General features: G+C 38.4%; 1 protein-coding gene across 1 annotated transcript in view; it reads left to right on the top strand.

Moving 5' to 3' along the window:
- Positions 1-15973, top strand: part of EPDR1 (ependymin related 1) — a 29288-nt gene extending 13315 nt beyond the window's left edge. Inside the window, exons 2-3 of the mRNA XM_086741657.1 lie at positions 11142-11350; positions 13851-15973. Coding sequence (XP_086597783.1) covers positions 11142-11350; positions 13851-14041 — 400 coding nt within the window. The 3' untranslated portion in view covers positions 14042-15973. The remainder of the gene's footprint in view (positions 1-11141; positions 11351-13850) is intronic.
- The last annotated feature ends 222 nt before the right edge of the window (positions 15974-16195 follow it).

The following is a 16195-nucleotide window of genomic DNA, read 5'->3' as shown; positions in this document are numbered from 1 at the left end:
CATGAGGACCTGCTGTTAGGATGTGGAAAGAACAATTGTCTCGACAGCCAGGGGAAACATGAGATATGGGAGGGAAAATCTGATGGGCAGAAATGTGATTTCTGCTGATACACTTCTCTGGGGAGAGAATTCAGGAGTTTCTTAGGCAATCTTTGAATAGAAAAAAAAAGTCTCTAGTAACATTGGGCACCTCAATTTTGCAGTGGTTACACTGACACATTGAATTTTAGAAAATACTGAATACTATCCCTTGGAAAATTTGCTGTTTTCAAATATCTTCATGTTGAACATCCAAAATAGGAAGCTGTTCAAAATCGCTGGTCAGTTTTAAAAAACTTGCCTGTTAAATGTATAAAATAACATGATTAGAAACAGCAGAAAACTACAATATGCAAATATGAAGCACTATGTAAATTTCAAATAATTATAATCACTTGTACTTTAAAAACAAGAGTTATTTTCATATTTGTTATAGTCTTGGGAATTATAAAGTAAAATAATTTTGGCATGTAGAAAAGCTCTGAATTCATATTCATTAAGAAAAGCTCAAAGAAAACTGACTCCCTGGCAGCATATGTATGACACTGGGCTTTGTGTCAGGAAAACACCCCAAAATTAGGTAGGCATACCTGTTTGCGAAAGACTTCAGTTTGTATTTGTGTCAGATGCTAAATGGTAAAGCTATTTCTGTCGTGTTTTAAGCAGCATGGGTAGTCTAAACATGTTCAATAGGTCTAGTGACCTTTTCCTGAGTAATGGAAAACTTTCAGCTGTGCCAGTGCAGTATATTTATACCAATATTATTTACAGGTCTTGCCCTCCTTGCTGCTGCTTCTTAGAACTGTCCTTGAATGAAAAATAAATGTGTCAGGTTTTTAATACAATTAAAATGGCTATAAACGTTCTTAAAAATAGAAATGTATTCTTAACTATGCTTACTTTAGCTGATTGCTATGTCTTCAGCAACTGTTGTTTCTGTGATGGACTAACAGATAACCTATGAAGTAGTTCTGCATCTAGTACACTGATGTGTACCCTAAAGCAAGTGCTCAATCATTTGAAGAGAAAGGTTTTGAAATTCATATTCATCTGTTACTTATTTATGTATTTGCAGTCCAGTTGATTTTTAAGAACATCCTGAGGTCTGCCAGTTTCTTGTGATGCATCATGGATCTTGCTTTCGGAGGATTCCTGCAAGCAATATATGTGTGGTGACTGCTGAAAGTCCCCCACAAAAGGCAGAGAAGGTGTGGTTTACTGGGCAGTTGTGGTAACAAAAAGCACAATAACTCAGTAAAGGACCAAAAACCCCCAGTTTTGTGAAGAGGAATTTAAACAGAACTTTCAGCCTCTTAATTATTCCCATTGAATGCTGAGCATGTATCATTTCAATCCTATCTCCCCAGACCTGATTTTAGACAGTATTTGTCTTTTAACTCATTCAGGCACTGAAAACAGTGTGATGCCGTAATTAGGGTTAACTGTAAAAGCAAACAGTGCTGAGGGTCATCAGTGTGCAGGAGATGGCACCATCCCTCAAATCCCCAGGCTCCCCATGTGAAATAAGGTGGAGGCTCAGCCCTCTGCCGAGGCTCCTCAGAGAGAATGCACAGTTGCCACTGATGCTTTTGAGAGGTCACAGAAAGTGATCTCTGAAGGTTCTTCAGCCCCTTTGGGCAGGTAGCAGTGTTAAGGATCCGGGTCATAGAACTGATAATGTCAGGACAAGTTGATGAAGCTTGTCTGTTAGCAGGAGAGATGAGCAGCCATCAATAATCACCTGCTTGTAAGGCTGGGAGGGTGTCTCAGCTGCCATATATCCTGTTCCTCCATCCCAGAGAAGCAAAGCTGTATTTGGGATGTCTCTGATCCTTGGTTTTCTTACCAATTCTTGTAAAAGCTGGAGCTTAGGAAGATGCCATGGAAGCCTGCAGCACTTACACATACAGACGTTTTCAGAGGATCTCATTTAAACCCTCCTTGATGAAAGTGATGCTGCTTTCTTCCAGTGCTACCTTCAGGTAACATGGAGAACAATTGGTATTCTTTCTTTAGCTTTTTATATACTGGACAGCTTATTATGTGTCCTACCTCAGTCTTCCTTTTGTAGACTAAACATGCCCAGTTTCTTCATAGGTCCCATTTCTTAAACATCACATGTTTTTGCTGTCCTCTGGACTATATCCAGCCTGTTTATCTGTTCTGTTAAGGGTGGCATTCAAAACCAGGAAAAGCATTACCACTCTGACCTCATCAGGGCTAAGCAGAGCAGACTAAATGACCTCCCTAATTGACCCAGAGCTGTAAACTTGCCTTTCTAAGTCCTCACTGTGTACTGTACCGCATCTCAATGGAGATGTGTTCAAAATGCCGTTTGCTTTATAGCCATAGAGCAATTAACATTTGTTCCTAATGATATGTTTTCTCGCACACAGACATTCCCTTCTTTCCCATATTTTTTTTATTTTACACACTTCCAGTCAAGTCCACCTGGACTTTAAACTCACCAACTCTTTATATTTGAATCTAGTCACTAATTTATGCACTCAGCAAACAATATTACTTTTGATTGATAGCTGCTGAAGGAAGAAGAATAAGACCTGCACAAAGACTTTGAGATGAAATGAAGAAGTTATTTTTACACTGGAGGTGAGGAGGGACAATAATGAAGTGCAGTTCCAGGACTTCAAGTTGCGTTTGTTTCCAGTGACAAAGTTTCTTTAAAAATAAGCTATACTCAAATCTTTGGATAAAGACATTAGAAAGTTAAAGTGTACTTAGCTTTCAAAGTATGTTGTCTGATTATTCTAGCTGGCCTGACTTACAGACTCCCTGGAAAACAGACCTAGTGTTTTTTTATTTTTTATATTGGACAGATATCTGAAAGACCTGAATCATCCCTCTGAAGGAAATCATTGCAGATGGAAGGTGGAAATCATTACATCTTAGGGCAGTAATCTGGTACAAGCGCATATCCTCACAAATTTTTTCCAGGGAATATTCCACCATTAAAGAAGAGTTTGCTCTATCAGAACAGGGACTTACTCCCCATCTGTTCCAAAGGGCAATCTGTTCCTCAGACTTCTTTGGGATTACTTTTTTATATAGGAATGCATACTGAAAAGCAACTAACTGGCCAAATATATGCGGGGTGGGTTTTACAGTCTCAATGAAGAGCAATGTAACTGTCCTGAATTTCATGTAGTCCCTGTTCATGCTATCTGAAGATCCTTCTCTGTTTATACACAGAAGTTAAGATATGTAAGAAGCTGCAGTGCCCAGTCCTAGCTGAAAAAAATTGAGTTTATTTTTTATTATTATTTTATTTCAAAGTAAGTGCCTGGAAAAGGGAGATTGTTTAAGTTTAGTTATTTGTGATTAGGGACCTCATTCTGCTATGCCTTTCTGATGTATAAAACAGATATTATCATATTGGGGCAGAGCTGAGATCCAATTTAATATCCTGTCTCTGAGCTGATTCAGAGAAAGAGGTTAAACCTCCAGCAATCTGGCAATTGGAGGTAAAATTAAAAACAGCAACACAAGTATGCCTTTTGTTTTGTTTTGTTTTGGTTTGGTTTTTTATTTCTGGAGATACTCTCAATGATTGTAATCATTATTTTTCTGTCTCTCTATATATGTTAAATTTCTGTTTCCTTTTTCTTACATTTTTCCAAGCTCATAGAGTGCCTTGATCTAATTGCACACTCAGAAGAGCATTTCCACATCTCAGTTTTGGGCATCCAATCTTTCAGTTGAGTTATTTACTTCCCTTCTGTATATAACACAAAGAGGATGAGAAATGTAGTAAGTAAGTGATAATGTACTTCTGTCATTTCCCTCCTTATTCTTCCATCCTTCCTAAGGTCTTTACTATATATTGAGAGGCAAACCCTGGCCTTCCTCGTTCTTTTTGGTCTCCTCTAAGCCCAGTAGGGGATTTTCCAGTAACCTTTATTATTATTAACCTACTCAGAGCAGCAAGACTCCGTGGCACAAGACTTTTTTTCAAACCCAGAACAGGAAAATAATCTCTGACCTCAAATGTATTTTGATATCATGTGGCTCTCCTGATATATACTGTATTCCCTAGGAGATTATTCCATTAATTCATCAGAAAGCATTATGGTATTCTGGCTACATTTTCCATTCCTTTCCTTTCGAGCTGTGCCGTTGTCTACTTAGGGCTCCAATTTACAAATATACCGTTACTTAGGGAAACACACAAATGCTTTCTGTTAAGGTCAGTGCATGTTTTAGCCCCTTGCAAAACACAGCTCCTGTAAACACAATGCTTTATTGTTTTCCTGAATTTCAGCTTCAATTAGAATGCATTGTTCTCAGGGGTGCAACTTGGTGGATCAGACTGATTATTATAGAGTATCAGAGAGTCAAAAAGGGACAGCAAGGGAAACAGTGTTCTTGTTGAATAATTTAATTGCCCTTAATATTTGCCAAAGTAGCTAATCTAATTTATGGGAAGACAATTAAAAGAATAAGATGTTGCATCATTTTTATCGAGTTTTGAAAGTCACAAAAATATGTCATTCTTTAGCTGGTGTAGCTTTGACTTTCCAGCTTTTGATTCCTATTTTAAGGTTTTCTTTCTACATGAACTTCGTAATTAACAGGACTTAAACTGCATAATTCTCTCTGCTTTGGAAACTGGTAGTGCTGTGAGAGTTCCTCATATACCTTCATAATTAGATACCTGATACAGGGAGTTTGGTTGCCTTGAAAATTAAAAAAAAACAACTTTACAATCTGTGAGTGATTTAAATCAGATTAAAAAAATACTGCTTTTACACAATATCAGATTACATTTTCTGTCACATGTATTTGCACAATACTGTATTTTTACAATATACCATAGTCCAGCATCACTGCCAAACATGTGAGATCAAATATGGTAAATTACTGTTGTTGTTGAGGTCTGATATACCAGAAGAAAAACACAAGTCTGAAATTACCGAAAACTTCATGGGAAAGAGGAAAGGAGTTCCCAGAAATATACTGAAAAACGAATGCTTCTCAGTTTTGAAATGAGCTCACCAGAGCTTTCCAAAAGCAGATGAATGTTCTTGACCTGATGAGTGTTTATCAGCCGTCTGCGTGTCTGCTCAGCAGCTTTGCTCCCTTGAAAATGTCTTCAATCTGAAGAGCTGAGAAGATGAGGTTTTGGAGTCATCCTTCTAGTAAGGATTCTCATTCTCCCAGTACCTCTTTCTTCAGTAAGAAATGTGTAAAAAAATAGTGGGTTTGTTATGAAAATTTTGTGGGGTATGTTATCAAGAGGATACAAGATAACTCAAGAGTTACATATTTGGATGTACCCGTCCGTGCACGCTAGAAAAGAGAATTTATTTAGGATATTTTTAGAGAAATTTCTTCTAGTTACAAGTGTTTCTGACTTCTTGCACAGTGTTTAAAAATGCCTTTTTACAAACAGAACCGGCAAAGAATTAAGTAATATCACAAAGACAGACAGATGCTTCAAGCTTTTGGTTAATCTCAAAAGAGAAAGCAAAGTTAGCTTTGGAATAATTGCAGTGACCTCAATTTAGTATCTTAAATATCAAATACTGTTCTCTACTGGGTAATACAGCATTTCTGATACAAATCATACATAAAATTTTGTTTTCATTTTTCAATTGCTTTCTAATAATTGCGAGGTAGTGTAAGTCTTGGCTAAGTTTTACGGATAACATAGCTGCAGCTGGGAAAACCGAATCAAGAGGTTAAAGCCCTGGGTGTGTGAAAGCCCATATGTCTTTGCAGGAAAGGAAAGCCTGTTTTACAAGAACCATTGTTCCATTGTTTTTTGGGGCAGGAATGGTGGGTTTGTTTTTTTTTAATACAATGCCTCGCACAACTCGTTCTTGATCCCTGATTAGTGTCTCTTCAGTGCTACAGCAATCAAAAAACAAATAACAGGAATGGCATTTTAAGGCTCCGGTACTGTGAGTTACTTGTCCAAAGCCACAGAGTGAAATGATGCAGAGCCAGATCTGGCACACAAGGAGTTTCTTTTACCCAGTCTGAGCCTCAGACCATTATTTTGCTTCACTCTAGCAAATGACCTTGTCTGATGTGCTTTGATACATCACACAGGTCTTGGCATGCTACTGCCAGCACCTCTGCTCCTCTGAGTCACTATGAAGGCAGCAGCTCCTTCCTTCTAGGTTTTTTATAAGGGATTTTTTTTTTTTTTTATAATGAAGGTGGTGGAACACTGGAACAGGTTGCCCACAGAGGTGGTAGATGCCCCATCCCTGGAAACATTCAAGGCCAGGTTGGAGGGGGCTCTGAGCAACCTGATCTAGTTGGAGATGTCCCTGCTACTTGCAGGGGGGTTGGACTAGATGGCCTTTAAAGGTCGTTTCCTACCCAAACCATTCTATGATTCTGTGACACTCATGAGGAAGCCTTCGGAAGTGCAGAAGTAAACCCTATGAGTCACATGGATGTTTTAGATAATGGGCAGGCTAGCACACTTCAGGACTGACAGCTGGGAAGAACCTCAGCATAGGGCACTCTTCGGCAGGACTTGGTGCAGACTGAATACCTGAAACAGCTGGTAGCATGGTCTCAAGTCTAATTATTTTTTTCTGAAAAATAATAAAAAATAATTAATTGTTCTGAATTGCATTAATAACATGCAGAACAATAACCCATTCAAAAGATAAGTCATTACATAAGTTTATTGGTTTCGTCATTTATGAGCTTCCAAGAGTGTGTCTCTATGTTATCTGGACTGTCTCCTGGGAGGCACCTCTAACTATCTCCCCAAATTTCAGGAGGAATCTCAGAGGTAGGACAGTATTTGGATGCACACCCACTCCTTGCAGTATGTTCTTAACACAAATGCTTCACCTCATGATTGTATGGGCATGGTATGCTGCCCTTGTATTAAATTCAGTTGGTCTCTTATTCAGAAAAATACTTTCCTTAGGTCAGGAGAAGAGAGTACTGAACTCAGCATGTATCCCACCTGTCTGACATGATTATTTCCAGCAAAGTCAATGGAATTATTTGTACAGGATATGGTCCAGTGTTATGAAATTCTTTAAAGCACAGGAGCAAAAAACGTGTTTCTTTATATGCTGGAATTTATCCATCTTCAGGCTTAGACAAAGGGAGTATTAAGGACCATGAGAGAGTCCCATTAAGAGCATAGTGTACAAAGGGTGTGAGGCATAGGACAGGGTAGGATGGAATAGGGTAGGAAAGGAAAGGAAATAATCTCAGTCAGGCAAATAGGGTAACTTGTCCAAGTAGCTTCTCCAAATCTATTTGAAGGTGCCCAGTGGACAGGTTGGGGCTTTCTTGAAGTTAGAGTTTAAGGAATGAAATTATTATAAGAATAATATTAGAGGTGGGCACAGGCTGCAAATACGTTACTTTTTCTGAAAAAAAAAAAAACAACAAACTAATTAAAAATAATTTCCTTTTCTATTTCTTTGCCAAGACCTATTTTCAGGACTCTGTGCTTTCCCTCAAGCACAACGAAATCTCAGGCACCTAAGACAAATAGAGGCAGTATACTTAGGACTTGGCCAGTTAAAAAAAAAAAAGAGGAAATTATTTTAAAATATTTTGTTTTAAAATATACTAGATTGTAATTTTTATATTCATGCACATTTTGTTATTAATTTTGGCTGGTAAATAGTTCTCTTTATGAAATGACAACCATTCAGCTTTCATATGCAGTTAAACTCAGATCCTGTGTAATCTTTGGTTTCTGTGCTTGCTATTTCCAGGACACACAGGAACAATTCTCTATAAAACTTGGATGTGAGGTACATCTGGGTTGAATAATGCCAGTGTAAATCATGTTCATTGCCTACCCAGGGCTGCCATGCACACTGAGTCAAGCCATGCTCTCTGCGGTTCTCATCTTGTGTGTGAGCCACGGTAGCTGCTGAGTTCATCCCGGCAGTGCATCGAATCGTATGACTGGTGTCTGTTCCACACATGTTCACTCTGTCTCTCCCAGAACCAAAAATACAAGTTGTGGAGACTCTTGCTCTGCAGAATGGGTGCTAGAGAGATACTTGGTGATGAGTTTGATTTGTTTGGATTTTTCTAATTCTTCTTTTCATTGTTGTTTCATAATGCACATCTTGCTGTCTTCATGGAAGATTGCAAAGTCAAGAAAGTAGGCTTTTTTGGGTTGTTGCCGTCCTTCTGCAAGTATTCAGGCCATCTGTTGAAGTCACAGTGGCTATCCATGTGCTGGAAGTTAAATACATGCATTTATCAGGTTGAAGTTTGAACTACTGTTTTGCTTGAGTAAAGGTGGCACATGTCCCTTACGCAACGACATAAATTCATAGGTTACAAAATTTAGAACAAAAGATATTTATTCCATTAAATAATTTATAAAAGAAAGAATAAGAAAGTAGAAAATGTGAAAAAAAAATTGTAGATAAAATGCGAATAAGATTTCTGTGCAAAATAAGTTTTAAGTAAGGATTTAAAATAAAAAAGAAATATAATTCTTTAAATTTTATTCACAGTAGTTTGTAATGCTTCACTAGTATATTGCTCTTTTGTTGTTTCACAAAATGACTGTGTTAACATGCAGGTATCTCAAACATGTCAATAGACTTATTTCTAAGGTGTTCCCCATCCCACTTTTATGGGAGCTGCTGGGCAGCCAGCTGAACGGTAGTTGAGTCATTAGATTCTGGTTGCAAACACATAAATAAGTGTATTTTAGTGTTCTTGCAAATACGTTCTCTGGACTGGATGTGATATAAAAGTTACGGATGTCCTTACATGGTCACAGGCTTGAGTTTATGTAAGGAACTAGTTTATGTATACTGAATTCTTCAGTAGCATATCACAACTGTGGAGACATTGGCTTTGACTAAGAAAACAGCAAGAGAATTTGGGTTAGTACGAGTCATCACAGAAGCAAGAATGTTTTAAGATATGGGCAGGAGAATGATTTACCATGGGGAAGCTAATATATAGTCTTGCAGCTTGTCAGCCTCTCTTTGTGAGTCTTGTTAATGTGTAGGATGTTCCCAGTGACCGACTCCCTCACGGAAAGCGGGAGAAGCTACCTCCCGTGTTGTGCAAGGTCGTGCATGAGAGGTACGCCCCAACTTGCCTTGTGTCAGCCTCCTCATCCCCTTTTATGTTCTTTGTCACCATTCCGTTTCACTAGTGCCATTTAGCCTGCCTGTGTTTCCACACATGCTGAATAACAGATCCTCTCAAGAAGCGATGGGAATGTTGCTCAGATGCATTTAACCAGACTTAGATACTTCTCATAGCGCAACCTTTAAATGCCTTGGTGTCAGGGGTGGGTGAAGCGATTCCTGTCTGATGTAATTGTATAGTGCAATGATTAAAACTGTAAATTGTTTTGTTGTCAGCCCTATTTTATGTAAACTTTACATCCTTCCCCAAAGAATGTGAAGACTGCAAAGAGAAACCTGATCCAGTTGAAGATGTCCCTGCTCCTTGCAGGGGGGTTGGACTAGATGACCTTTAAAGGTCCCTTCCAACCCAAACCATTCTATAATTCTGTGATTCTAAACATGCAGGAGCTGGGAAGTACCACAGAGAAGGTCCCCTCTTGCTTTTGTGCATCATCTCTTCAATTACGTGGATTATGAACTGTTTTTCACCAGCTTCCCATCATGCTGACAGCACAGGATGAACACTGTTAGGGGCTAGCATCAGGTTTGTGAAATGGAAGATGCCACTGTCCAAAGGACACTCAAGCGATTTATTTTTTTTTTTTTGCAAGAAATGGAAGCAGGATCATGAATGAATTAAGGAATCACAGATGGAAAGAGATACCACCACAGATAGGCAAGATGAAGCTGCTCAAGGGAACTAATACTATCCCTCCCTTTTCTCTAGAATCACTGCATAACAGTAGACTGTAGCCAAATACTTGAGCTGAGATATTCACAAGAAGCCTCTAATAATGAGTGCACAGTTTGGGGGGTTTAGAGAATGACTCCTGTCTCTCCTTTGCAAAAGGTGCAGAGCACGCATGAGGATGCTTTGAGCTGTGCTTTGAACAACTCATCAATGCTAAGTACCTTGGAGAAGTTAGGTTTCTGGTGTTTCTGGTTGTGTATTCAACATCAGCTGATACTTCTGATAATTTTGACTTCAGTTTTTCTCTGTTTCTGTCCCCCGTTATAAGGTAAGGATCATACCGCCTCCTTTTTATAGGTATGGAAGAAAAGTCACAGTGTTTGTGGTAGACCCAACTACTATATCTAGTAACCAGATTAAAATGTCCATGAAGAGGTTTATCATCTCAGAGCAGGGCTTGATCACTTCATACTCTATAGAAGATTGTTTTTAAATCCTTATTAATTCTCTGTTTTGTTGACCTCACCTTCTGGCCTCTCAAGGTCATTGATCTCCATACCTCTCCTTATTTCTGCCTTACTGTTTTGCTCCTCTGCTTTCTCCTTTCACTAATTCTTGAGTCTGCTGGCTTCCAGAGGGAAAATTTGCCATTAGGAGAAAGAGCCTCTCAGTTCTTCACTTGGGTCCGTGTACTTCCCCCTTCACTGGCATGTCCCACTAAGCTACATGGGTTGCCATGGAGGAGCATCTCTGAGGATGCCAGATACCACATCTAACCAGCACAGGCAAAGGCTCTACCACATTCATGGTGAATTGAATCTATCCAGCCTAAGCAAGCAGATTTTTTCAAAGGCTTATATCTTAGCCAAAGTTAGGCATCTTTTATTAAAAACTTTTCCCCTTCCAAATTTCAAGTCCTTTCTCCAAAGCATGGAGGCAGTGGAGCTTTTATATGAAACAGTTATTAAAAAACAAAACAAAACTAGGAATAATAATATGGTTTTTTTTTCTCTCAGTTGTTCTCAGAAAATTTGTTCTGTTGTTCTCAGAAATGGCTGAACCAGTTTAGCCTGATTTATTTATTTTGGAAAGAGTCGGCTGAGACAAACTTTCAGCATGGGAAATTTCAGCCCAACTGGTTAGCCTTTCCCAAAGTTTGGCAAAGTTTAATGCAAGTGAAAATGGTCTTATACTGAGAAGTCAAAGGCAAGCTTACTTATCAGCAATGCTCCTTGCTTAGTATAGAAAAAAAAAACTATATATATATACTATATTAACTGGTTTTTTTAATGTTTCAGATTCTTTGAGTATATATTACTCTACAAAGATGCAGTGATGTTTCAGATTGAACAAGTTACAAAGCTTTGCTCGAAGATTCCTCTGACAGAGCCGTGGGATCCATATGATATTCCTGCCAATTCAACTTATGAAGATCAGTATTACATCGGGGGACCTGGAGATGAAATTATGGTACAGGAATGGTCTGACAGAAAACCAGCCAGGAAGTGTATGTGCAGGCTTTTGTTTCATCTTAATAATAATCATTGTCTCTGCTACCCAGGGAAAAATAAAATTATTAATGTTTCACCCCAGCTTTCCATATTTCTAGAAAGTTTACTGGAAGAAATAGTAAATACACCCTGTGCACAGCATATCATTTTATTATCCGTGCATTTTATTAAGAAAATGTTTCATATCTCAGCAGGATCAAATATGTCCAAGGGACTTGATTGTATTTTGGTTCTTATCATACAGATTTTGGTATGGAACAGCATCATTTTATGGCTGAAACCAGCGGCCTGTTTCCAAAATTTATTGAGAGAATTGGTAATATAATTAGGGGCACACTCAAATTAGAGCGTGCATAATAGAAACAGAACAGGTGTCAGTGTGTGTCTACACACTACTGTAAAATATGATCACAGAATACATCCAAGACATGATTCTCCAGCAATGGATATTTTTAACATGCACCTAAGTTTGTTATCCGCTATACTAGCAGGAAACATCAGCTCCCGAGGCTTAGTTCTGCGCTTGGCAGCTGAACACCTGCATCGTAAAAGAAAATAGGCTGAATTTTCCAAGGTACAGTATGTTAGGTTTTGGATGCATAGCAACTTATTAGCACATTGGCTTCAAATTTGTCTGTGGTTTACTAATGACCCAGGCAACTATCAAAGTACTTGTAAAACCCCCATTAAATTTATGGCTCTATTCAGCTAATGCAATACTTATGGCTATAGACACCTCATATATAGGCTGGTTATGAACCTGAACATTTAACCAGGGGAAGATATTTCCTTCTTGAATAAAAGTAGAAATAATGCAGTAGAAAATGAAGGATAAGATCATTAGACCTCCGTAACTAGGTCGATGCATCCTCTAGTATTTTGCAAGAGGCAAGTTATCACTTACTCCAAGAATTTTGTTTTTCAGATCCAGTATTTTTGGAACTTTTGTGGAACTTAATATCCAGATACCTTCAGTTAATGATGTGTGATTTTTGTCCTGTAGTATTTTGTATCTCCAGTGCTTTTCTGTATTCAGAAAAATAATATCTTAAAGTTATCTACCCATCCGCCTTTCAGCTAATATTGGCTTGAATTCTAGAAATTATGTTTCTGTTACAATTATGAAATTGTTTCAGTACAGATACAGGCTACCCCGGTAGCATTATATTTTACCTTATTTTTTAATTCAAAGCTCTGATAAAAGACCTGTTGAGGAAAAGAATTCTCTATTTCTGGATACTCAAAACCAAACTCACTGAGGTCATACTGAAAGGACAGAAAGGAGGTATGTTTGATAGCTGTTGACTGAGAGAAAATAAGCTTCCTTGGGACTGGAGAAAATTCAGACAAGCATCACTCAGAGGAACTGTTTTATGATCATAGTAGGCAATTTTGTATTTTAACCTCATGAGTTTCTACTATCAAGAGATCTGAAATACATGAACCAACTAGATGAAGTGGTGTATGATGGAAGGGGTAAAGAAAGATCACAGAAGAGAGGCATGGGATAAATAAAAGAGATTTTTAAAGCAAGGTTTTAAAAATTAAGGGTATTCAAAGGAAACCACCTCGATGGTACTGACTGCAGAAATAGGTTACTGGTAAATGTGAAGGTGATGGCAGAGGATGAGGGGGGGAAGAGAGCAAGAGAACACCTCTGAGATAGTGTGGAATAGTGGAATTAAACTGAAGTTAAAAAAAGGAACAGACTTGCTACATCACATATGTGGAGGAGATCAGCATTGAATGTCATCTTGAAATAATTAATGAACCGGTAGAAATGTTTGAGAGAAATAGGAATTAAAAAAGTTATCATGATAATCATCATGTGAATTGATGGTGGTAAACAAAAGGAACAATTTAAAAGAAGAGATGGAGGCACTGGAGTTGTATTTGGGAATGTTCCTCTTCAAACAAGACAAACACTCTGTACTTGAGACAGTAAGATGGAAAAAGATGAAGCAAGGTCATGTTTACTTGGGTTAAAGATGTGGTGATTATCATCAGTGTAGGATTATAGAGGACCAAAACCTGTGGAAGCAAGATGCTGTGGCTGTCAGTTCTGGTGCAGAGTGGTCACTGGCACAGCAGAGGACAAATGCTTCCTTGCGTAGGTGAGTGCAGAACTTCCTGTGCATGGGAAGGATTGGATGTCCCACGTATTTGGGGGGACTAAGTGTTTTAGAGTGTCAAAGGTTGTGTTTGGAACTAATCAGAAGTGACAGTCTTTCAGTGGAGGTACACTAGGAAGGTGACATACCAATGCCATGATGGTATCACGATATGAAATGTGCATGACACCACATGTTCAGGTTTAAGATCATTGCTGTGCCCAAATTACACCAGTTTTGTGACCTTCCTTGGTGTTGCCATGCATATGGACAGAACTATGGGCAGTTCCAGCCTATAGACTTTGCTTGAGGAAAGTCTGATGTCATCATGACACGTTCATTCATGCTTGTCGTCTAAAGTCATCACATTTCTGCTTGGTTACAGTGGAATCCTGGGTCGGTGTTTACACAGTCAAAGACTGTTACCCAGTACAGGAAACCTACACGAAGAACTACAGCGTGACAACCTCCACTCGCTTTTTTGATATAAAACTGGGCATTGCCGACCCCTCGGTGTTTACCCCACCCAGCACCTGCCAGACGGCCCAGCCGAGGAAGATGAAAGACGAATGCTGATTATGGACACTGGCTGCCCCAGGCAAACAAATATTAGCCGAGAGGATGGTTATTAATAGTCAGTTGCTGACGTCTAACCTGATTTTTTAAGCTTATTGTTGCTCCTTTGGGAATTGTAAGTTTTCACTTGAAAGAGAACATAAACATTTAACTGAGTAATATATGTGACACAAAAGATCTCTTTCATCACATTAATCTGTTCAGTGATGCACTTACAGTATTATATAGTTACCACTAAGATAATATTTATAGATACTATTTATTTAAGCTGTGGCTGATTTTCCTTTTGCAAAGGTTCCATTATTTATTTTTTCAAGAAGACAAAGCATAAGCAGACTGTAATAATGGCAACATGGAGAAAAAAAGCTAGATTTTGTTGTTGTTCTTACTTCTGGGGGCTTGAGGAAAGGGGAAATATGTCCTGGGTAAGACCTCATCCCTAACCGAAAAATACCTTGTTTTAAACAATGCCCATCAAAAGTATGGAAACTCATTCTCTTGGTTTTGTTTTTCTTTGTGCTTTTTTTCTTCTTTCTGCCCTTCAGGAAGCTGGTTGTCTAATATTTGAGCTTATTTTTTACCTTCTGAAATGACACTGGAGTCACTTTATTCATGTAATGCTACCTGATGCGCAAAGAATCCTTTTCTGTTTTCTTGAGAGAATTATGTGAAAGGAAAGGAAGGAGGGAAAGTGACATCCCCCCAGAAATTAGCCAAAGTTTACTTGCATTTGCTACACTTTTAAGTGTTCCAATAGGGTGCGATGAGACATTTTTCAGTCATACTTTACTTCAGCACCCACTTTTCAAGGCAATACTAGTTTTAACCTATGCAAAGAGATTAAGAGGTACTGCACTCTAAACAGCTTTAATATTTTGTAACTATTTTCAAAAGTCTTTCCTTACTCAGTATGAAAACACCAAGTAGAAGTGAAAAAAAAAGCTGGTTTTATTGCATGATTAGTAAAGGCTAAATCAGCATTTTTTGCAGTGCCTGGCAATCTAGACATCATGAAAGACAGACCTCTGTGACGGGTGTGGGGAGGTGGGAGGAGGAATCAGAGGGAGAGGGAGATTTTTTAAATGTCTTCTATCTGGTGTGACTGCAAGGCACTGCAATCTAAGCAGAAACTACAATCTTGCTTTCTTTTGCACCCACTCCATTGATGCTTGCTGGATTTGCTGTTCAGCCAGCATTTCAAACCTTACCATCTCCACATCCTTTTCTGGTGGGCAAAGTGAAAGTTTCCTTAAGGGAAATAAATAAGTAACCAAAACAGTCATGGGAAGTGCACATATTTTGCTTTAGAAAATTCAAACCAAATCTTCATGCACCTTCAGGCCCTCAGAAATGTGGAATGGTGATGGGTTTGTGCTTTTACCAAATGAAATAAATTGGCTTATTGTGTAAGTCTAGGCATGCATTTTATTTATTATTTGCAAATATCTTTAAAGCCAGATTCTTGTCCTCTTACACATGTTGGGTAGTTGTCTGGCTGAAAACAGTGCAACACTGGGAACTTTGATATCTCTGGAGGAGAGATGCTGGGCAGGCTTTTGATGCTTTCTATGCTCATAGTTTTTTGTATGTAAGCGAGTGGTACAGTGGTCATTTTGCTTTCATGGTTGTGGTCAGAATGGTATTTTACTTTGCCTTGTGCCTAATGAAAGCATACCTGCTAAAATTTAGGTGGTTCATTAAAAAAATTCTCTCAGACACGACCATTTCACTGAAATGTGCTAGTGGAAAGAAGGATTGGGTTTCCCTGAATTTAGAGTGCATTTAGTCTGTACTCGCCTTCTGTATTTATTGTGACAACCTAAATTCTAACTGCATATTGCTCTCATTAGAGCAATGATTAACATGCATTTCTTAATATCTGTGTCTTGTTAGAATCTGGAAAATGTAATAAATCTGGCTAGCAAACCTGAAGCTGTGGTACTGTATCATTTGGGATGCCTTTGTTGTGGTAGAGCAGATAGCTGAGTAATCAGGGTGTTTATATTATGTTTTACTGACAGTTATATCACTTCTAGCAATAACATTAAATTTTCCTTTAAATATGAATTGCAAAAGTCTAGTACACAGAAGTGCTTTAAAAATGTTGCCATGACATGCAGGACAGTTTTATGTGGATAAATAATATATAACTCT

Source organism: Chlamydotis macqueenii, chromosome 2 (assembly GCF_036417535.1).
Source record: "Chlamydotis macqueenii isolate bChlMac1 chromosome 2, bChlMac1.mat, whole genome shotgun sequence".
Classification (NCBI taxonomy): Eukaryota; Metazoa; Chordata; class Aves; order Otidiformes; family Otididae; genus Chlamydotis; species Chlamydotis macqueenii.
This window is presented reverse-complemented; position numbering and strand designations above follow the sequence as displayed.